The sequence below is a fragment of the Oncorhynchus gorbuscha genome, linkage group LG09, assembly GCF_021184085.1.
Source record: "Oncorhynchus gorbuscha isolate QuinsamMale2020 ecotype Even-year linkage group LG09, OgorEven_v1.0, whole genome shotgun sequence".
NCBI lineage: Eukaryota > Metazoa > Chordata > Actinopteri > Salmoniformes > Salmonidae > Oncorhynchus > Oncorhynchus gorbuscha.
In genome coordinates this window covers 32,675,567-32,699,248 of record NC_060181.1, presented here as the reverse complement: position 1 = coordinate 32,699,248, position 23,682 = coordinate 32,675,567, and the positions used below count along the sequence as shown (strand labels likewise).

Below are 23,682 nucleotides of genomic sequence, written 5' to 3'. Positions count from 1 at the left end.
TAATGGCGCACTCCACATTGCATCCTGCTAAGAACAGCCCTTAGCTAAGCTATATTGGCCATTTACCACAAACACCTGAGGTGCCTTATTGCTATTATAAAGTGGTTTCTAACGTTTGCCACACCTCCTCGGGCATTATTGCATAATAATAATGAGATGTTTTTTTTCCTCATTGACAGTATTTTTATGAATTTCTATACACTGTGATGGCCTCGCGTCCCTGGCGTCTCGGAGGGTTGGTGTTTTGGGAGGGTTGAACGCTGAAAACATTCACGGAGGAGCTCGATGATGTCATCTGAAAACTCACTCCCCCAAGTCAAAGGCGCCGATTTGTTCTCTTCTTTTTTATTTTCACCCTAGAGTTTCTCCAATGCGTCGCGGACCACTGCAAGGTAGTCAAATAACGAGGTAGTCAAGTAACTCAAGTAAACTGTAGATAAGCTTTGCTGTCTAAACGACGCGGGACTAAGGGGGTTTGGCGACTGGACATAGAACCAAACAGCCCCTTTTCTGTGGGCGAGCGGGTCAACTTTTATTCGAACCCCAAAAATGAATCGGAGTTTCATTAAATCCCAATCTTCCCTGCAATACTTGGACTGCATCGCGGTTGAAGTGAAAAGCAAGGTAAGCAGACTACCCTATCGATGGCACCCATTTAGGCATTACATTTTTTTTAAGGCTAAATCTGCCTAAACTACTTCACATACTCTGGAATGGGGTTTGTGGCAAAAGGGACTCGGGGGTGGTGGAGACTGCAGACCATACAACTACTGGTCTAGATTTGACCTGGCACATGCTATAGGAAAACTTGCACTCTCAACAATTAAGCCAGTTGTCTAAATGAAGTATTGGTTGTAAACTGTTTTCACAAGGCAACTTCTAGGGAAAACCTGCTGAAGACTAATTATCTAAATCCTTATGCCATGGCAGCATGTTTTTTCACTACTGTCACGATTTTCTAGAAAAACTGGTTTTGCAATGAGGAAAGTCATTTTTAAACGTGTTAATGATTAGAACGAAAGAATCCTGTTCATTTGTAAGTAGAGTCAAGACATTGATACTTTCTGAAACTACACTTTTTGTTGTTGTTGCTACTAAGTAACCAAGTTGACACTGACAGCTTGTGGATTTCAATAGCACCACGGCAATACACAGACCGACCTTACAATATATATCATAGCTGTGTCTTTCTCAATCAAATAACATTCCAATACAAGTCCTAACATCAATTAATTAAGTTATTTTAACAAATCTGTTCTCACTGTTGCAAAACAACAATCTAGTCATCTATCGATTTGGGCCAGAAACACGTGTATATGAAGAATTCACAAAGGTAGTGTAATAGGCTTTAATAGTCTTGTATTAGTGGACCGACTATAGCCATCTGCAGCTCCAGCCCCAAACTACTTCCTGCAGCAATGTCAGAAATCCCAGACATTGAGTGTTTTTAGTTATTAGGACAAGCATCTTTTGACCTGCTGGGGATCTGACTCTGTGTGAAGCTCCCTCTTCCCCTCACACTGTAAACATCACTCGAAGTCTAGAGTATGTGCCAGCTGCCTGCCTACCAACCAACCAACAGACAGACTGGTGATAAGATGAAAAGGTGCTGTTGAAAGTATAATAGATACGTTCAGATACCTGATCACTAAACTACTGGCCCATGTCTTGCCTTTCCTCCATCCTGACATGTCAAGGTATTCTACTGATAGTGTGTTCTTTTACTGCTGTGGTGTGTTGCTCCGGTTCCTCCTCCATTCCTCTCTGTCCTCCTCTCGTATAACGCAAGGTTTAAGATGGAACTGGAGTCAAGTGCATTTGCAGGTGTCTTTCACAACCTGTCCAGTTCGGCAGGTTGTATCATTTTTGTTGTGCGGTATTGGAATGTGTGGCTGGCTGTGTTTTGATGGAGGCTCAAGGCTCTTGTTGGTGAAGTGCATCATGGCACCATGCCCGTTGCAGAGCCAAGCCCTTCCATTGTCTCAGAGGGCTGAGTGAGTATTCAGCCTAATTCAGAGTGAGTATTCAGCCTCACTCTAATTCATACCAGGGCTGGAATGCTGCTGACCCACTGTCTCTCTGTCTGTGGTGAAAGGAGGCCCTGTTTCAGGAGCCCTGGGAGAGAGTTAGCCCCCCCCTTCTGGGCTCTCACTCCTGGGAACCCCTTAAGGATCAAGCAGTTTAAAGTTTTGTTTTTGGGTGTTGTGTGTTTAAAACACAACCTCGGACAGGTTGAGGGGGAAACTTTAGGAGAAATGTGTCATCGAGAGCCATAGTGGGATGGGCTAGGTTGGGCAGGACTAAACGTGTCATCACAGAACTGTCTGTCGTAGTGATAGTGAGTCAACCAGTGTCCTCTAGTGACGCAACATCCATACTCACCGTCACCACTCTATTCAGGCCTGTTGGAGTGTTGCATCAGCCAGGCACCATCTCTCACCACTATCTGATGGAGTGAGTCGGTATCAGTCTCCTGGTGATGTCACAAAGGGTTTTACTTCCTGCTTCTCACTGACCCAGGATGAGAACCTGTTCTCAGGGGAATTGTTCTGTTTCTGATAAACCCGGAGTACAACAGAACAGACTAGAACAACAGGGCTTCTCAAAGGCGAGCTGTGTTGCAGCGGGCTGGTTTGTCTCTGCATCAGGTGTTATCTGCAGAGGTGTCGGATGATACTGTTAGCATGTCTTTTCTCACCCGACAGTATCTACCTCACCCTCTTCCCTCCCTCCCTCACCCATCATGGTTCATCTCTCAACCACTGGTGTTTTCATCTCCATGCAAAACTGTCCATAGGTCAGCCGAGCAGTTTAGACTGACTGTCACAGGGGAGAAACGTGATAAGACCGAAGCCGTTGGCGAGCTTAGTCTAGCCTCCATGCCAGTCGGTGTGTTGGCCTAATGGCTGAGCAGTGCAGTCAGTCTGTACCTGTCTGGGCCCGTTGACATTCTCCTGTGTGTGTGTGTGTGTGTGTGTGTGTGTGTGTGTGTGTGTGTGTGGGGGGGGGGGGGGGTTCTTTGTCAGTGTGTTGTATTACTTTCAGGTTTTGATTCAAATTTAGCTCATGGCCTTGTCTAGACTTGTCTAGGCTGATACCCTTTAGGGCCTGTTCTGCTTTAATACACAGGCTGTTCCAACAGCTCAGTCACCTGGATGACACAGTAACCTACAAAAATACCATTGACCACCTACTTTTCAACGACTAACACATTCTAACACTTCTAGATTTCTGATTTACATTTTTCATAACCGTGGAGTTGTGCGAGTTTTTTCCTTCTCCCCCACAAGACCTCATTAGCCCAGAAGCTGAGAGAGAGAGAACAGTCACAAACTCATCACTTATTGCTTAATGGAAGGATCCATTTCTGATTTACTGCAGCGTGTTTGCTCATATGCGACTTTGCCTGTGTGTATGTTTATCTGTGTTTGGCCTCTGTATGAGTTGGATGGCATTGCACTGCCTCACCAACATGCTCCGATGATGTTTCACACAGTAATGGCAGCCTTCACGACAGGCCCAGTCTAACAAAGGTCTCCCAGCAGTCTAACCCAGGCCTCCCTCTAGGACAAACTGCCATTCAGACCTTCGTCTCTGAGCAAATAATTGCCGGGCCACAGCAGAGTGCAGCACATCGCGCCACCGTTCACAAATGACCGAGGTTGTAATGGGACAGTGCTATGTTGTAACGTGACAGTGCTATTGGCAGAGACAAAGCCTAGCTTGTGTTATACAGGCCCAGTGCCCACGCATACAGTGCTAGAGTTTCTACTGGCCGTGTCAGTCACATGACCACAGCTGTGACCCCCTAGGTCAACCCAGCTGCTCTTCGTGGTGGTCCAGTCACACACACACAATGACAGGCCAGTGTAGACAATCACGCCTCTAGGCATCCTGTCTGAGCAAATAGTGTGTGTGTGTGTGTGTGTGTGTGCAGTCAGTTTGTCCATATAATATCGCCCAGACAGAAGACGGTGTAAACGTCAGGACAAAATTGAACTGCGTTTGCGTCTTCTCATCCAGATAGGCCGGTTTACTGCTGACTCATTCACCTGCATTGTTCCTTTGTCGAAGTCTGTTCCCTGCTCCCCTATATAGTGCAAGTGCACTACATTTGACCTGGGACCTTGGTCAACAGTAGTGGACTATATAGGGGAAAGGGTGCATTTGGGACCTAAGCCTAAACCTCCACTTCCTTCTGTTGCTTCAGTGGGATAAATCAAAGACCTGGGCGTGGCAGTCACATTGTAACAATCTGGCTCTGGTTTTTACCCGTGTCATCACTTGTGTTACAATGTGTAGACAGTTTTATATTGGTTAGACTGTCTGTGAAGGTCAGAATCATCATGTTGTTTAGACGTCCTGAATGAATATTGTGTCTGTCTGACAAAACAGAATTGGCAGTCTGCCAGTTCAATTCTGAACGTCATAACCTTGGTGGTAGTAGATTGTTCTCCAACGTGAATCCGTTGTAAATCACTTCTCTTCATACCCGCAGTATGTTAAGTGTGCCCCGAAAATCTTCTCCACCCAGGTTTATTTATGTCTTACTGTAAGTTTACAGGCCAGATCGATGCGATTGAGCCGACCTTATACTTGAGTCTCAAACGGGGTTCAGTGCTGTGCTCTGTCACCCATAGCAACTCTTTCTAAGTCATCCCTGTGTGTTGTCCCTGTGTGTTGTCCCTGCAGTATGGAGCAGAGTTCCGGCGGTTCTCCGTGGACCGTTTCAAACCGGGGAAGTTCGAGGACTTCTATAAGCTCGTCATGCACGTTCACCGCATCTCCAACATGGAGGTCATGATTGGCTACGCTGACATCCACGGAGACCTGCTGCCAATCAACAACGACGACAACTTCTGCAAGGCGGTGTCTACGGCCCACCCACTGCTCCGGGTCTTCATACAGAGACAAGGTGAGGAGCAGCTCTACTAGACCTGTGTGGTGTTGCACTTTTCTCGATCAGCAACAATCCTTTTTCTTTTACGTCGTCAGTGGTTATGTAATGAATTGGGTCCGTTTTCTCATCACTAGCTGTCGGGATCCTTTTGTTTGCCTCACACTGGAGCGGTGGCTGTCCTGTACTGCTGGCCGTGTGTGTGTGTGTGTGTGTGGGGTGGTTTAGTCCTGTGTGTGTGTGTGTGTGTGGGGGGGGTGATTCAGTCCTGTGGGTGGGGGGGGGGGGGGGTTGTGTGTGTTATCGTAAAGGGAAATTCTTGCAGGCGATTGCAGCCAATAGAAAGAAGTCGATGGGAGCCAATGTGCTGACATACCAGACATTACTGAGAACAAAAGCCCCGCTTGAATGAGAGGTTTCTCACTGTGTAGGGCTGAGCGGAGCCAAATGCAACACTCCTAAACACTGAATGGGAGCCCACCCCCCCGTATACACAAGGCATGTGGAGGCCGCTTCCCCCTGTATACCGGGCATGGGGAGCCCACTGCAGCGGGCCCCAGCATACAAGTGACTCCATCATTCATGTTTCATGTGAAATCCTCAGTGGAATGTTCACGTCATTGGCTGTGTTGTGTTTCCTGGTGTGCTGTCTCACGACATACTGCTACAGTCCGTGTTATGACAATACTCCCGCTGATTGTAATACAAGCGGCTGAACAAAGCAGGGTGTTATCATAGCACATTGCTGACACAAAGGATTTGTCTGTTGAAATGATGCCTCTCCAGTAGTCTATCATTTTATACAGAATGAAGAAACCACAGGAAGGTTATACACAGCCTCTCCTAATGAAGAATGAAGGTCTAATCAGGTGGTTTGAAGAGTTACGAAAAGATGGTAAAGTATATATGTGCGGCAGGGAAAGGTGAACTTATTGCATTAGAACTCGTGGTGTAAGCATGAGCACTATTTAGGGGATTTTGCTCTGTAGTTTCTTTGGGGATGAGTTAACATTCAGGAGCTATGTATTGAGGCCATTGTTCTACTAACTTCTAGTCATACTGAGGTGTATTCCTGCCTGTGTATCTGTGAGTAAATGGTCCCTGGGTCGTACCAGCAGTGCAACAGGGGCACAGTGTTAACCAGCACCACAGGTTTCCCGTCAGTCACGCTGTCCAAGCGTCTCCGGACCACCCGGAGAACAATCCAGGCCTCTGTCAGAGACGGTCAGTAGTTGGAACAGGCCTCTCTCAGGGCCTCTCACAGAGACATGACTCCGTCACTCTGATCCTATTCTAATGCAGTATGGGTCATCTGGCCCCGCACACTGACTGAACAAACATTTAACTTGACCGTAACCTCTGAGACAACAATGCTGCTCACAACAGCAACAGTCTTAAACATTCTTCTTCACTCGGTTTTGCGTGACCTCACACATGGAGAAAGCTGGAAAGGAAATGATTTATGCAAAACACCCCTCCTGAGTGAAACTCTGGAATCGGTTTATAAGACTGAACAGAGCAGGTTAATGTCCCTGACAATGGAGTTCCACAGCCCAGAACCCTTCACTGCCTGTCAGTTTATAGAGCCTTCTCTCTCACCACATGAAATTTGACCCAGCCAATCAGTAGACAAAGTCAGACAAGGCCCCAAGGGCCAGGTTAGGGGGGGATAACTAGATCGCCTCCATGGTCCACTGCCATGAGAAGGACCCATTGATGTGCTACAGGTGCACATCACCCCTCCTCCTGTGATCCCCGAAGACTCTCAGATCTCTGGGTAGTGACTAGTCCAGGGGGGAACTGAACCTGGAAGAGCCCCGCAGAGGTTCCACTTCCTCTTGGTTTACATTAGATTAACTTTTACCCCTTTTTCTCCCCAATTTCGTGGTATTTAATTGGTAGTTAGTCTTGTCCCATCGCTGAAACTCCCGTGCGGACTCGGAAGAGGCGAAGGTCGAGAGCAATGCGTCCTCCGAAACACAACCCTCCCAAGCCGCACCCCTTCTTGACACACTGCTCGCTTAACCCGGAAACCATTGTGTTGGAGGAAACGGTGCAACTTGTGACCGGCCCGCCGCAAGAGTGCGATGGGACAAGGACATCCCGGTCGGCAAAACCCTCACCTTACCCGGACGACGCTGGACCAATTGTGCGCCACCTCATGGGTTTTTCAGTCCCAGCCGGCTGTGAGACAGCCTGGGATCAAACCCGGGTCTGTAGTGATGCCTCCAGCACTGCGATGCAGTGCCTTAAACCGCTGCACCACTCGGGAGGCCCCTCCTGGTTTAATTCAAACTCTCCCCCAACTACCTTTCCCAACCCCCCTCCCTGTGTGAGTGTGGGGACCTTGCTGCTTTTACAAGGGTGTCTCTCTCTCTCTGACCGGTAACAAGGCCTGTTGTTGGTGTAGAGGGATCAGTCGGTGCAGCTGGCTTTCACCCGTCCTGCCTGTGCTGTCCATTGTTCAGTGAGTTATGAGGCTGTAGGATGATCAACTCAGACTGAGGGGGAGAGGCTTAAGGATCTTTCTGCACCTGTTGTTAAACAATATTTTCCTGTAAAATGGGGAGATCCAGGAAGTTGGAATAATTCCCTAATGTCATTTCCTAGCTCGTGTTGTTACTGGAGCCACGTCTGTTTTGCAAACTAATGATCAATAAACTGCCAAGATGCTGAAGCTGTGGCCTCGACTGGTCACGGAGGAAGAACAGTATTAGGACTGTCCTGTAGACGTATAGAGCAGAGACCGTGGGGAACTCTGGAACAGTCTATTCTAGTGTATGACTGTTACAGTTCGGGAGCTGGGAAAGATACAAGCGGAGTATAAGGACAGAGGAAAAAGAGTTTGTGCAAAGGAGTAGTGGAAAGCAGGCCTGTATTCAGGCTCCCTGCCTGAGACAATGTGTAGCTGTCCAGTCATGGGGCCCTGCTGGTCACTCACATTAGTTGTGGGTCAAAGAGCTGTAGTGGGTGAGCTTTGTGTGGCCTCCATGGCACTGCAGTGGTGGAGCTTTAGTTTGGGTCTGAAATGTCACCCTTTTCACTATATAGTGCACTGCTTTTGAAGAGGGTCATATAGAGTCACAGGCTTTAGTCTTTCGACCAGCTCTGGCCTGACAACTTCTAATGTAAACCAAGCTGATGGTAATGGCTGCATAGGGTTAAGGTTCAACTTGTGAATTGTAACTTTTCATTGAAATTGATTCTAATTGCATTATAAATACAGAATGAAATAGCTGGCACACATGGTTTTTGTCAGGGGTAGGCAATAGAATCAGCCGCAGGCCGATTTTTATTTATTTATTAATTTTTTATATATATATTTTTTTTCAGAGGGAGTTGTCTGGGGGCCAGAACATAATTAGAATAATTTGTACACTACGAATTGACCAGATCTAAGGCCAAAATCAAATGTTACTTGAAAATAACAATTTCATACAGTTTCTTCAGAAAATATTCACACTCCTTGACCTTTTCCACATTTTGTTGTGTTGGAAAGTGGGATTAAAGTGGATTAAATTGTCACTTTTTGTCAATGATCTACACAAAATACTCTTAATGTCCAAGTGGAAGAGACATTAAAACAGAACACTATCTTCATTAGATAAGTATTTAACCTCCTCAGTCAATACATGTTAGAATATTTTTTGACGGTGATTACAGCTGTGAGTCTTTCTGGGTAAATCTAAGAACGTTTCACACCTGCATTGTGCAACATTTGCCCATTTTTATTCTTTTCAAAATTCGTCAAGTGTTGTCAATTTGGTTGATCATTGCTAGATAACCATTTTCAGGTTTTGCCATAGATTTTCAAGCAGATTCTCAAACGGATTTGTAACTCGGCCACTCAAACATTCACTGTCTTCTTGGTAAGCTCCAGTGTAGATTTAGCCTTGTGTTTTAGGTTGTTGTCCTGCTGAAAATTGAATTAATCTCCTGGTGTCTGGTGGAAAGCAAACTGAACCAGGTTCTCCTCTAGGATTTTGCCTGTGCTTAGCTCCATTCTGTTTTATCCTGAAAAACTCCCCAGTCATTAACGATTACAAGCATACCTATAAGATGATGCAGTCACCACAGTTGATGAAAATATGGAGAGTGGTACTCAGTAATGTGTTGTATTGAATTTGACCCAAACATAACATGATGTATGCAGGACAAAACTTTAAATGCTTTACCATATTTTTTGCAGCATTACTTTCGGTGCCTTGTTGCAAACAGAATGCATGTTTTGTAGTATTTATATTCAGTACAGGCTTCCTTTTCAATGTCATTTAGTATTGTGAAGTAACTACAATGTTGTTGATCCATCCTCTTATCACAGCCATTAAACTATGTAACTGTTTTAAAGTCACCATTGGCCTCATGAGTTAGGAAGGACGCCTGTGTCGTTGTAATGACGGGGTGTATTGATACACCATCCAAAGTGTAATTAATAACTTCACCTTGCTCAAAGGGATATTCAATGTCTGTTTTTACATTTTTACCCATCTACCAATAGATGCCCTTCTTCTTTCTTTGCGAGCCATTGGAAAAGCTCCCCAGTCTTTGTGGTTGAATCTCTGTTTGAAGTTCACTACTCAACTGAGGGACCTTACACTTATCTGTGAAGTACAGAGATGAGTCATACAAAATTAATGTTAAATCACTATTGTTGCACACACTGTCCATGCAACTTATGTGTCTTGTTATGGAAATGTTTATTTCAGCTTGCCATAAAGGGTTTAGTACAGTTATATTCAAGATATTTCAGATTTTAATTTTCTATTAATTTGTAAAATTTTGGATAAACATAATTCCTCTTTGACATTATGGGTTATTGTGTGTGTGTAGGCCAGTGACACGATCTCAATCCATTTTTATATTTAAACAAAATGATGAAGACGACGAGGGGTATGAATACTTTCTGAAGGCACTTTACCTTGATTACATAGACACGATCACGTCTAGTTTTTATTTATTTATGTGAATTTAAACTGTTTCCTGAATTTAAACTGTTGATATTTTTGGGGGATCAAAATAAAAATCACATGTGGGCCGTTTTTGGCACATGGGCCCACCTGTTGCCAACCACTGGTATACAAGCAAAGCATAGATGGGTTTTTATTGTTTTGTGTTGGGACAATTCCACGGTGATGGAATTACGCATTGACTCAGTTCTTTCACTTAAATGTATGCCAAACAAAAACCCTTGATTTCAAGGTTTAACAAACCATACAACTCTATGCACAAGGACTACTTGTTACAATTTCCACAAACATTTCTAAAAACACTTTTTAATGGAAGAACTGTGCAGATAACTTTGGTCACAGAATTACGGTAAAGTCTCCCTCAGGTTTTTGTTTGGCATAGTCTCGGCCCAAGTCTGTAACCGTGGAATTAGCCATACCTTTTTTTAAGACTATTTTTTTTTTCTGGTAGATGTTTTCTAAGAGCCCTTATGCATCTGATCCAGGAATCAAAGCTTTTACTAATGCAACATTTTTTTAAGATGGAAAATGCTTGAAAAAATGTATTTGTGCCTTAATTTCCCCAAACGATAGACTTTGCTCCTATGAACTTCTCATGTTGGTCCTTTCAGATGGAAATGCCCATAGGCAGAAATTAGGAACGTATTTCACTTAAGATGTTACTGGGGTGCCACACAGTCAACATAAGTTTACCTTAGGGGTCTCGTTAACCTCAATTTTCAGGGACAGCCAAATGTTTTTTTCTGGTTGAAAGCACTGCTCGTTTGTTTTACCTGAACCCCCCCCCCCCCCCAGTGCACATACTTAATTAAAACAGTCATATAGAGTTAAAAATGTCATGTTGAATGTGCTCCATCAGAATCCTTCCTTCAACTACACTAATGTAGCAGACTTCCTGCCTTTAACCAAGCAAAATACATTACTGATTCTTTTTTTCACGTTTTGGGAGGAAATTTTGTTTTTGAAGACAATGCCAGCACCGAACACCGACTAAACTTTAAACAGACGACGACAGCCCCTCTTTCGCAAAACCCCCAGTTGAAATAAATACTGGGAAGTTGGGAACGAGGAGGTGGGTGATTTTAGGCCAAGGTCGTCGCAGTGTGGCCCGTTTTTAACATGGTGTTGTGTACATAACCTCAACCTTCTGTACACTCACCTGTGACAACTAGAGACAGGTAACGGCGTTAGCCAAAACAGTGGCTCTGTTACTTAGTACAAACCCACAGGACCGGCTGTCAGAAGGAAACGGCTTTGTCCAAGTTTGTCTCTTAGTTTATCACTTAATTTGGCAAGGACCATAGTGAACAAATTGGTATTATTGTTTTTACTCCTTTGACTTGGAATCGAGTTTTCACAACAGACGTTCAGGGGACGTGTTGTTGTAATTGTAGACTCTATTTGAAGTATACATCTGTTGAGGAATAAAACTTGGCATGGTTTGAATAGAGGAATGTCATTCACACTGTAACAGAACCCTGCCGTGGGGCACTGTCTGGACTGGACTGATTATATAGTGAACCGGCTGCTTTGTTATATTTCTGTCGTTACTAAACAAAGTGGGGTGGTGCTTTACTGAGCATTGAAACAAACAACCCTCTCCAGTAAGTAGAAGTTAATTCCCCAGAGAGGATGTGACTCCAGACCAGAGTATTGAAGAGAGCCAGTCAGTCAATTCTGAAGTCTCTACAGAAAGCTGAGCCCAGACTGCGGACTGAATAGAGACGTAGAGAAGGCCCAGGCTGACTCGATTAGATCTCATCTGAAAGACTGAGTCGAAGTCATAACGATTTAGAACTTTCATCAGTATTGCCATTTTAGATTGGAGTTGTATCCAAAGTTAATCTTCTGTGAAATGTTTTTTTAGATCCATAACGTTCTCCCCCTCATCATGCTGATGGGTTGTTGGAGGAGAGACCATTTAGCATGTCTGTTAACAAGTGTCTCTTTTGGCAACATGCACCCCCTTCCCCCCAGGTGTAGCCTCCCCCTCCCCCCCCCCCCCCCTCCAGGTATGTGACTAATGGTCATTGGCTGCAACTTACAAAACATCCCAACCAACTCCTTAAGACTTGCCTGTAGCTTCTCTGCACTATTAGTCGGTCATTGCATCCCTCCTGTGTATGCTGGGTGTTTGTTTGTCTACCACAGCAGCATGAGGTACTGAGCCACGGGGTACTGTCTGAACCTCTGGTCCACCCAGACCCCTCATTACCACAGGGCTCCTGAGAACTCCCCCCCTGGAACAGGAACACGTTGTGTTACCACTCATTGCACTGCAGACTCCTCCTGAAGAGAGGCCCACATGACAGATGTTTCACATCTCCACCAGTGTTGTGTAAAAAGCTGTGTCCCCTGAGCATTTTAAACCGGGGTGTAGAGTCATTTTAGCCTCAGCCCTTTATCCCCTCCAGTCAGAACAGTGACAGCAGAGCAGGCTTAGGGATGTCACTATCGTGCTGCGATCGGATTAGATGTCTGATTTTAGTTTAATGTAATATTTATTCATGCGAGAATTTGGCCTTTCTCCTCCTGGCCTTATGTAAGTATACAACCTTGCATGGTCAGAGGAGAGGACTGCAGCATCCCTTGCATTATCGGCCATGGGAATGCATTAACTGTGCAGTTGACTTGTCTTATTGTCCATCTCTTGCTCAGATTTCAGGGATAAACGCCTGGTTCTGTTTGGGATAGTGGTTGTGAAACGGGACATGTATTTGCTGGTCCACATGTTGCTCTGGACAAACAGACAGGCTCTTGAAATGGGAGGAAGAGAACCAGCTGTCAGTAGCCCCTCTGCCCCTCTACTTCCACCCAGTCCAACGGAAGGTTGCAAGTTCAAACCCCCGAGCTGACAAGGTACAAATTTGTCGTTCTTCCCCCGAACAGGCAGTTAACCCACTGTTCCTAGGCCGTCATTGAAAATAGGAATTTGTTATTAACTGACTTGCCTAGTTAAAGGTAAAATAAAGTCTGAAAGAGGGAGTACCGAAAGGGAGAGAAAGGCGTCTGCAGGTTTAGGCTAGTCCAGTCTGCTGTGGTTCTGTTATTCAGACAGCCCTGTCTGGGTCATTGGTAATCCCAGTCATATCAAGTGGGGAGACAGTGCTGTGCTGCTCAGGCTATGCTGGACCATTACCTCCCAGAGAGGGGGGACACTGGCGGGCTGTTCATAGAAATAGCTTCTGCCTTCCTGTAGGTAGTTATAGCAGTTGTTTTGAAGGGCCTGGCTGGCTGGCTGGTCTGTGTTTGGCTTCCCTCTGCAGTTTATTTGGTTATCCTGCCTGCTTCCCGTAGTAGGCTGTCCTGTGTGTGTTCCTGGACCATGCCAAGTGTATCTACACTACGGTGGTATGCTGGCCTGACCAGAGCAGTTAAAAGTGCTGTGTGTGTGTGTGGTCGTTTCCTCCCTTGGTCCTCAGAGAGTGCAGTAGTTGGAGTGTGATGGAGCTGTGGCTGCCTGCTAGGAGCAGCATGAAAGGTTAGCACCATGCCTGATTGGGGCTGGCCCTCTGTCTGCCTCAGGCTGCCTGTTCTCTTGAAGCAGGACTATTATGAACAGTTTTTATTTGGGCCCTAAATGAAGCCACTTGTTTGGGTGTCAGTAATGCCACACCACCCCCTCCTCCACCCACGCTCTTCCCATTAACAGGGCCAGATACAGTAGTTTAGTTTACCCAAGTTTGTGGAGTCAGTATACGGTCATGGCAATAACACAGCAGCTTGTTGTTTTAGGAGCTTCACAGGAGCAGAGGATGGTTGGGAGGAGAGCAGAGGATGGTTGGGAGGAGAGCAGAGGATGGTTGGGAGGAGAGCAGAGGATGGTTGGGAGGAGAGCAGAGGATGGTTGGGAGGAGAGCAGAGGATGGTTGGGAGGAGAGCAGAGGATGGTTGGGAGGAGAGCAGAGGATGGTTGGGAGGAGGAGAGTAATCTGCACTCTTTCCTTTTATTAATCTCCCCCTCCTTGAATCCCTCCTTCCTGGTCTCCTCTGTCTGCTCTAGAGATCACACACACCTCTTTCCATCCTCTCTCTAAACTAGAGTGGAGGAGTCGTCTGTTCCCTTTAATTAAACTCTAAACGTCTGTTTTTTTTTCTCCCTCGCCTTGCTTCATTTTGCTTTACGACCTGCTTTGAAAAGGCCTCGGCTGAGTCGGCCCCCACAACCCAAGTTTCCAGACACACTGCCATGATTCCTGTGTGAGTTTCTCTCCGACATGATCTGAGACTGTGCCTGTACCACTGCATGTTAGCTTACATGACCTGTTGTGATTCTGAAAGCTGTAGTTCTCCAGAGACTTAACAACCAGCTCCTCACAAAAACAACTTGCAAGTACATCTGTTTGCCCAGCCCATTCCTGCAGCAGCCTGAACCTTGTGTGTTTTTAGACCAGGTAAAGGAGGGGAGGTTTAGCCTAGTGCAAGGCTGTCGTTATTTATAGTCCCAGCCAGGCGGTGTTTTAGTGAATTTTGGACCCAACCCAGTCACATGTGGTTTTGGAGAGGACTATCCCTGTGCTGGGCGGGACACTGGAAGAGGTTAATTGTGGGTGCTGGTCGGGGAGGGAAGCATTTAGCCTACTTTATGTCCACAGGCTGTTTGAGGAGAGGTTAGGGTTGGGAGCAAGCAATGTCTCTATGCAAACCAGAAACCATCTCTCTCCAGTTCCTCTAAATACTGATCTAATGTAGGACAAGGCCAGACATGTGGGGGGTGTGTGTGTCACAGCGGTGAACACCAGTGCATGTTTGTGTTGGGAATTCTGATGCCCTTTGAGAAGGAAATAGGTTACCTTGTTTTAAAGCCTCGCTGCTTGCTGCATTCACTGTAAATTGGGCGGGACGTGCCTCGTCTCCTGTCGTGCTGAAACGGCATCCTTTATTCTACACTGAACAAAAATATAAATGCAACATTTACAGTTCATATAAGGAAATCAGTCAATTGAAATAAATAAATTAGGCCCTAATCTGGAATTCACATGACTGGGATGACAGATATGCATCTGTTGGTCAGAAATTCTTTTGAGATTACACCTTTTACTTAACTAGGCAAGTCAGATAAGAACACATTCTTATTTCCAATGACGGCCTAGGAACGGTGGGTTAACTGCCTTGTTCAGGGGCAGAACGACAGATCTTTACCTTGTCAGCTCAGGGATTCAATCTTGAGGTTAACTAGTTCAACGCTCTAACCACCTGCTTTACATTGTACTCCACGGGGAACCTGCCTGTTACGCGAATGCAGTTAGAAGCCAAGGTAAGTTGCTAGCTTGCATTAAACTTATCTTATAAAAAAACAATCATAATCACTAGTTAACTACACATGGTTGATGATATTACTAGTTTATCTAGCTTGTCCTGCGTTGAGAAATGACAGTTTGGGCCGCCTGGCTCGTTGCAAACTAATTTGCCAGACAAGGTTGTGCAATGTAACAGTAATATTTAGACTTATTGATGCCACCCGTTAGATCAAATACAGAACTGTTCTGTATTTCACTGAAATAATAAACTTTTTGTTTTTGAGATGATAGTTTCCGGATTTGACCATATTAATGACCAAAGGCTCGTATTTCTGTGTATTATTATGTTATAATTAAGTCTATGATTTGATAGAGCAGTATGACTGAGTGATGGTAGGCACCAGCAGGCTCGTAAGCATTCATTCAAACAGCACTTGTGCGTTTTGACAGCAGCTCTTCTCAATGCTTCAAGCCTATTAACTCCTGAGATTAGGCTGGTGTAACCGATGTGAAATGGCTAGCGGCACCAGTAGGCTCGTAAGCATTCATTCAAACAGCATTTTCGTGCGTTTTGCCAGCAGCTCTTCGCTGTTTAACTTCAAGCCTATCAACTCCCGAGATTAAGCTGGTGTAACCTATGTGAAATTGCTAGCTAGTTGGAGTAGTTGTTCCCTGTGGCTTTTGTGGAGCGATGGGTAAACAAGGCTTCGAGGGTGGCTGTTGTCAATGTGTTCCTGGTTCGAGCCCAGGTAGGAGCAAGGAGAGGGACGGAAGCTATACTGTTACACTGGCAATACTAAAGTGCCTATAAGAACATCCAATAGTCAAAGGTATATGAAATAAAAATCGTATAGAGAGAAATAGTCCAATAATTCCTATAATGTTTACAACCTGGAACTTCTTACCTGGGAATATTGAAGACTCATGTTAAAAGGAACCACCAGCTTTCTCATGTTCTGAGCAAGGAACTTAAACGTTAAGCTTTTTTACATGGCACATATTGCACTTTTACTTTCTTGTCCAACACTTTGTTTTTGCATTATTTAAACCTTTTTGAACATGTTTCATTATCTATTTGGGGCTAAATCGATTTTATTGATATATTAAGTGAAAATAAGTGTTCATTCACTATTGTTGTAATTGTCATTATTACAAATAAATTTAATAAATCTTCCGATTAATCGGTATCGGCTTTTTTTGGTCCTCCAATAAATCGGAATTATTAAAAATTATAACCGCTTGACCTCCAATCCAGAGCATCCCAAACGTGCTCAAAGGGTGAGTATATAGGCCGTAGAATAACATTTTCAGCTTCCAGGAATTGTGTACAGATCCTTGCTACATGGGGCTGTGCATTATCATGCTGAAACATGAGGTGATGGCGGCGGGGATATGGCACAACAATGGACCTCAGGATCTTGTCACAGTATCTGTGCATTCAAATTGCCATGGATAAAATGCAGGTGTGTTCGTTGTCTGTAGCCTATACCTACCCATACCATAACCCCACTGCCACCATGGGGCACTCTGTTCACAAGGTTGACATCAGCAAAACGCTCGCCCACATTAGGGCATATATTTAGTCTGCAGTTGTTAGGCCGGTGGGACGTACTGTCAAATTCTCTAAAAAGACGGCGGCAGCTTATGGTAGAGAAATGAACAGTCAATTCTCTGGTAACAGCTCTGGTGGACATTCCTGCAGTCAGAATGCCAATTGCATGAGCCCTCAACTTGAGACATGTGGCATTGTGTTGTGGGACAACAGCACATTTTAGTGGCCTTTTTATTGTCCCCAGCATAAGGTGTGTGCACCTGTGCAATGAGCATGCTCTTTAATCAGCTTCTTGATATGTCACATCTGCCAGGTATATGGATTGTCTTGGCAAAGGAGAATTGTTCACTAACAGGGACGTAAACAAATTTGTGCACAACATTTGAGAGAAATAAGCTATGTCTGTATGGAACATTTCCTAGAGTCTTATTTCAGCTCATGAAACATGGATCAACCAACGCATGTTGTGTGTTATATTTTTTGGTCTATTTTTGCTCTGTGTAGTTCACTCACATAAAAATAATTGTTTATTTATTTGAGAGTTTTACTCTCATACATTGTGGTAAGGTTAACTTTTTACTTAGCAGTTTCTTGTCTTTCACAATTGTTTGTATCTCTAAACAATTCTGGAATGCCATAAACATTCAAAACTCTGTCCCCTGTAGAATCCTGTAGAGTTGTGGTGGTTGATGACCAGGGATCAGAGAATAGAGTTTCTGTAGCAGTCCTAATCAGCCCCATCTCTCCCTCTCAGGCAACACGGCTACAGGTGCCACACTATCTGGGCCCTCTTAATAGTCCCGGCCGCTTGTGGAGCACATGGGGTGGAGCCGCGAGGAAAGGGCAGTGAGAGAGTGAATGGAGCGGTGCAGGGAACGATGTGTTCTGAACATCTCCACTGCTGCCTCTGCCAGAGTTTTATTTCTGGACTCCATAATTACTGAGGAGGGCCTCTCATCCTCAGCTACTCACCACCTTTACACACTGGTCTATCTGGGAAGCCATGTTACAAACAGGTCCAAAGCAGAAATGTCTTTGTCCACGTAGTCCTAACTGTAAACACCCCCGATGAAGTACGGACCTTGACGCAAGTATTTAGAAGAACCATAATTGCTCTAGGAACGTTTTTTTGTTTGTTTTTGTACTTGGTTCTCTCCTATTTAGGGATATCCACATGTATATCCACAAATCCTGTCGCCTGAAGGCCATCAGATCTTAATCCACGAGATCAGCCACCCTGCAGAAATGTTGGCGGCAGTCATTATCTAGTCCATGACCTTTTGACCTCTGTCATAAGTTCATCATCATTGAAGCAAAAAAAAACTCTCTGCCTGGTCCCAAATTCACTTTGCATGATAAAGCCCTGCCAGCTGCTGTGTGCGTGTCTGTCTCTGTCTGTCTTGTGGAAGCCAACCAAGAGACAGGCTCTCTGCTCCGGCCAAACTCTTGCTACTCCTCCCCCTCTCAGTGAACTAACACAATTAGCCCCGATGCAGCGGTTCGGTGGGCACACAAGGGCATCACTCAATGTCTGTGTTTTTATACTTGCACAACGTTGACATGTTTTTCCTAGAAGGGCTCAGTTGTGACTCGTGTTCTGCAGGGTGTTTCACTATTGTTTAAGTACTCTCTCAATCCCCCTGTGAAAGAACAGCACTGAATGTGACATTATTTTGTGGCTTTTATGTTTAGGGTGGGAATGTTCATCTGCTTTATTCACATCACCATGGCGACAGCATGTTAAATTCTGATTCTCTGATCTCCAAATGGTGCTTTGTGTAGATTAAAATATGAACATGCTAAAACGCAACACTCTTCTGACTAGTAGGACTTCCAGTCCACAGGTGGTGTTTGGGGGTGGTGGTTGGGGTGTGCTGAATCTGCTGAAGGGGATTAAAGGAACAATTCATCGGAGCTGAGAATGTTTTCAGAGAAGAGGCAGATATAGGTCATCATGTAAAACAGTGAGACAGCCTGCCGTGCCCCACCTCTTAAATCTAACATCCACTACCCCACTAGGACCAGGGAAGCGCTTGGTCAATGTTAACTGACAGTGGAGTGTTTGATTGGCTGCAGAGGATCAGGAGAGCTGTCAATCACAAAATTATATTAGCTGAGCTGGGACATGCAGGCAGGCTACAGACCTGAGCATGAACTTATTATTATATTTTTTTTAAACTATGATGCCCCACCTCATTGCAGAAAATGTTTTTTTTTGAGGAAAGCAATTTCAATAGGTTAAGCCTAATCCCGTTTCTTGTTTACCTAATATAAGCATCCCCCATGCCTCTCTGTGGTCCTTTGCTCATAGAGGGTATGTGGTCTGATTTTAGTTCTCTTATTGGCTTTGTAACTGCAGTGCAATAACTGACAGCAGACAGACACAGGGAGGGAGAAAGAGATGATGGAGGAGACGGGCCCCTCAACAAACATGTGGGCTGTCGGCCAATCAGGCCAGCTCAGCAGTTCAACAGTTCAGGGCGGTGGGATGGGAGGAGGAGCAAAGGAGTTCCAGCTCTTCTCAGATGACTAGTGGAGACTAGACTATAAATAGTTTAGTTTTGTAGACTATAGATACTGACAGCTAGAGTGGAAGCACTTCAGTTCACCAGACACAAGTTTGGCTCAGCGGTCAATCCATAGTATAATACTGCAATTTACTGAAAACTGTTTGTGTTCCTACCTTATCACTGTTGTAAGCAGTCCTGACTTTAAAGTATTTGTGCATTATCTCAGGGGGCCCATTGTAATGAAATAGTTTTATTTCACTTAGATTTTTTTTGCTACGTTTGAGAAATTGAGTTGTGGGCAGGGTATGAGCTACTCGTTATGTGTCACCGTCTGAAAACGGAGTCCGTGGAGAACCTGACACGCATGTCAGCAACACGCAGGAAGCAGTTTGGTTGTGTGGATGGTTCAGGTGTAGCAGCAGAGCTTCAGTCCAGGCCTTTTATTGTTTCAGGTGTAGTTCCAGCCCGGGCCTGTCCCAGCCTGCCTAAGTTACCCAACAACACCCAAGGACAGAGGTTCTACTTGGGGAGGAGAGGGGCTGACACTGCCCCGTGTGGACAGAACCAGCCTCTCGCTGGCTCTTACACAATGTGAAAAAGGAATTTCACAATGTGAAATAATATTATGGCTTAGGCACATTATAAAATATGTGCCCTGCACATTGATGTAACATGTGCAGGATATTATCAAATTATCTCACATTGTTATGTAGATCTGATTTATGTACAGTAAGCAAAAATTCACATTCTTGCCAACCACAAAATAAGATATGTCTCTCTCTGAGAGGGAACCACAGTGAAGACAGTTTTTACTGTGGTTGAGTGAAACCCTCCAAAACATTAGCTTACTGTGAGACTCTCTCGGCCTCTCTCTCTGTTTTGTCTTTCTCTAATGGTGGATGAAACCATGACGCTTTGTCCCCATTAGTCTGCAGTTACCTGTCCTAATCCCTTCTTTCCCATTCCACCATCATTTAATGATGTGTAGCTTGCTCACTTCTCCCTGTGCCTGACAGGAAAACCTCAAGGCTGCAATCTCAACTCCACTTGGCCACTGGTGTAATTCTCACTAGTACGGGAGTTTGTTTGCCAGTGTGTGTGTGTGTGTGTAAGTTGTGAGGGCTGGTGTGTGAATGTCAACCTGGACTGTTGTGATTGGACAGGCTGGGTATTAGGGGTAACTGGGCTCCTGGGACAAGACCTGAGAAATTAGAAACATTTTCCCCAATGGCGCACTAATGAAATTCCACGCAAATACACAACATGTGTAGCAGCAGACTTGCAAAATATAAAATGGCACATTATCCAAACAGGTTGTAGCATAGAAGCCACAATGTAGCATATTTGCCATAAATTCAAAGCACAATGGACACTGCCGTAGGGCACACGTATGCAGTTAATAAACCCTACAGGAAACCCCTACAGTATAGCCTATAAAATAACACGTGACTCTTCAAGCGCTCACAAATTTGATAGCCATATGCACAATTCACTACATGGGCATCTGTTAGACCATGAAGTCTGTTAACAATTCAGAGGCATGATAGAATTGTCCATCTTCTCCTATCTTAGAGCCTAGGCTATTTTCATATCCAGTCCCAATCCCACTGACACCCAAAATCCTGACTCCTGTCTCGCATGAACGTGCCTACCTTTATTCTGTACTCCATAGGTAGCATTATCAAAGCACATCTCTCGTTTATGCATGTCAAAATACCACATATGGGCATTTCAGTAGATAATGTGTGATCAACAAACTTTGTGTATATATTATACATGCATACATGCATACAGTATGTATGGAAGTTTACATACACTTAGGTTGGAGTCATTAAAACTCATTTTTCAACCACTCCACACATTTCTTGTTAACAAACTAGAGTTTTGGCAAGTCGGTTAGGACATCTACTTTGTGCATGACACAAGTAATTTTTCCAGTAATTGTTTACAGACAGATATTTCACTGTATCACAATTCCAGTGGGTCAGAAGTTTACATACACTAAGTTGACTGTGCCTTTAAACAGCTTGGAAAATTCCCGAAAATGATGTCGTGGCTTTAGAAGCTTCTGATAGACTAATTGACATCATTTAAGTCAATTGGAGGTGTACCTGTGGATGTATTCCAAGGATTACATTCAAACTCAGTGCCTCTTTGCTTGATGTCATGGAAAAAAGACGTCAATCTAAATCAGCCAAGACCTCAGGGGGAAGAAAATGGTAGACCTCCACAAGTCTGGTTCATCACTGGGAGCAATTTCCAAATGTCTGAAGGTACCACATTCATTTGTACAAACAATAGTACGCAAGTATAAACACCATGGGACGATGCGCCACGCGCCCGATATGGATATACAGCTTGTCACCGTTAAGATGCCTTGAGATCTCTCTCATCTCCCCGTTATTCATGAGCTGATCTGCTATCTGTATAATCATCAACTAAATTTTGCCAAATTATAGGAGATATTCTGTCATTCATTAACAGAGGTTATCTAGCAAGCTTTAACAACTTTGGTCACTTGAATTTTGTTTGGCTGCTATTACAATGTGTGTGTGTGTGTGTGTGTGTGTGTGATAAAAATAAATACAAATAAAGAATTGTGTAGAACTCTGGCATAGTGACCATATCTTGGTTTTAATTGCTTTAAATGAGCACTTCTGATTTTTGTGGTATTTCCTAGGACTCTCGGGATAAATATGAATTATTTGCGGTATTAAACCCCCCACTGGGTATAGAGCGCCACGTGATCTGGTAGTCAGACTCCCCGGATCCTCTCTAATGAGGAGAAGTGAGGTCAGGAGATGTGGGATGGGGATAAAGAGATATGGAGTGTCTGTCGGTGAAGGTACAGTCCTTTATCCTTCTCTCAGGGCCTGTTAGTTGTCACCCAGAACCTGGGGAGATTAGAGCGAGGGTTAGGAGGAGGAGGTTATGTTTAGGAGGTCTGGCTCTGCTCACTGACAGGCAGGCTGGTGAGAAGGGTGGAGAGATACCCGGCTAGACCAGACCAGGCCAGGGAGAGGCTGTATCTAGTGTCCAGGCAGGCATGGGTACACCCTCATTCACCACGACATAGTTTATCAGCAAACCCCCCTCTGCTGCCAATGTAGATGTCTTGTCTATATTGGTCTCACTGGGACAGTGGTGGATAGTCTTCTCTCTAGAGTTCAGAAACGCTTGGGCTTTAATCAAATGTCACCCTCTCACCACCCCCCTGCACTAATAAAGCCTTCTGAAATTTCACCATTACTGGAACATCCAATGATGCACTTGGTTTACAGCCTGAGACTGTCTCTGACTCCTCCAGGCTTTGTGAGTGTAATGTATTAGGCCAGGGGTTCCCAAACATTTTCATTCGGGGACCCCCCGTCCAGCGCACGTCACGTCTATTTCTATGTGCACAAGAACTGCTCATGAGACAAACTGTTCACACCCCTCTTGGTGGTGGAGAGAATTTCAGGTTTAAAGCATATTTCCTGCAATTCTACACATTTTGTCATCTAAATCGAATCCAATTTTATTGGTCTCACACACACTACCGGTCAAAAGTTTTAGAACACCTACTCATTCAAGGATTTTTCTTTATTTGGACTATTTTCTACATTGTAGAATAATAGTTAAGACATCTAAACTATGAAATAGCACACATGGAATTATGGAGTAACCAAAAAGTGTTAAACAAAAAAATATACTTGAGATTCTTCAAATACCCACCATTTGTCTTTATGACAGCTTTGCACAATCTTGGCAAAAATAAAGAAAAACCCTTGAATGAGTAGGTGCTCTAAAACTTTTGACCGGCAGTGTACATATGTTCAGCAAATATTATTGCGAGTGTAGCGAAATGCTTGTGCTTCTAGTTCAGACAGTGCAGCAATATCTAACAAGTAATATCTAACAATTTCACACCTAATACACACACATCTAAGTAAAAGAATTTAATAAGAATATAAAAATATATGGATGAGCAATTTCAGAGCGGTATAGGCTAAGATTTTTTTGACTATTGGTTCTTATAGGCACTTTAGTATTGCCAGTGTAACAGTATAGCTTCCGTCCCTCTGCTCGCTCTTACCTGGGCTCGAACGAGGAACACATCGACAACAGCCTCCCTCGAAACAGCGTTACCCATGCAGAGCAAGGGGAACAACTACTCCAAGTCTCCGAGCGAGTGACGTTTCAAACGCTATTAGCGCGCACCCCGCTAGCCATTTCACATCGGTTACACCAGCCTAATCTCAGGAGTTGATAGGCTTGAAGTCATAAACAGCTCAATGCTTGAAGCATTGAGAAGAGCTGCTGTCAAAACGCACGAAAGTGCTGTTTGAATTCATGCTTACAAGCCTGCTGGTGCCTACCATCACTGTCAGACTGCTCTATCAAATCATAGACTTAATTATAACATAATAACACACAGAAATACGAGCCTTAGGTCATTAATATGGTCGAATCCGGAAACGATCATCTCAAAAACAAAATGTTTATTCTAACGGGTGGCATCCGTAAGTCTAAATAT

The 23,682-nt window shown here is 44.4% G+C and overlaps 1 protein-coding gene across 1 annotated transcript in view; it reads left to right on the top strand.

Annotated features, from left to right (window-relative positions):
* Nucleotides 1-230: 230 nt before the first annotated feature.
* LOC124043410 (partitioning defective 6 homolog gamma-like) overlaps nt 231-23,682 on the top strand; it is a 37,735-nt gene continuing 14,283 nt past the window's right edge. The window contains exons 1-2 of the mRNA XM_046361991.1: nt 231-624; nt 4,693-4,915. Of these exons, the coding sequence (XP_046217947.1) occupies nt 550-624; nt 4,693-4,915 (298 nt within the window). The 5' untranslated portion in view covers nt 231-549. The remainder of the gene's footprint in view (nt 625-4,692; nt 4,916-23,682) is intronic.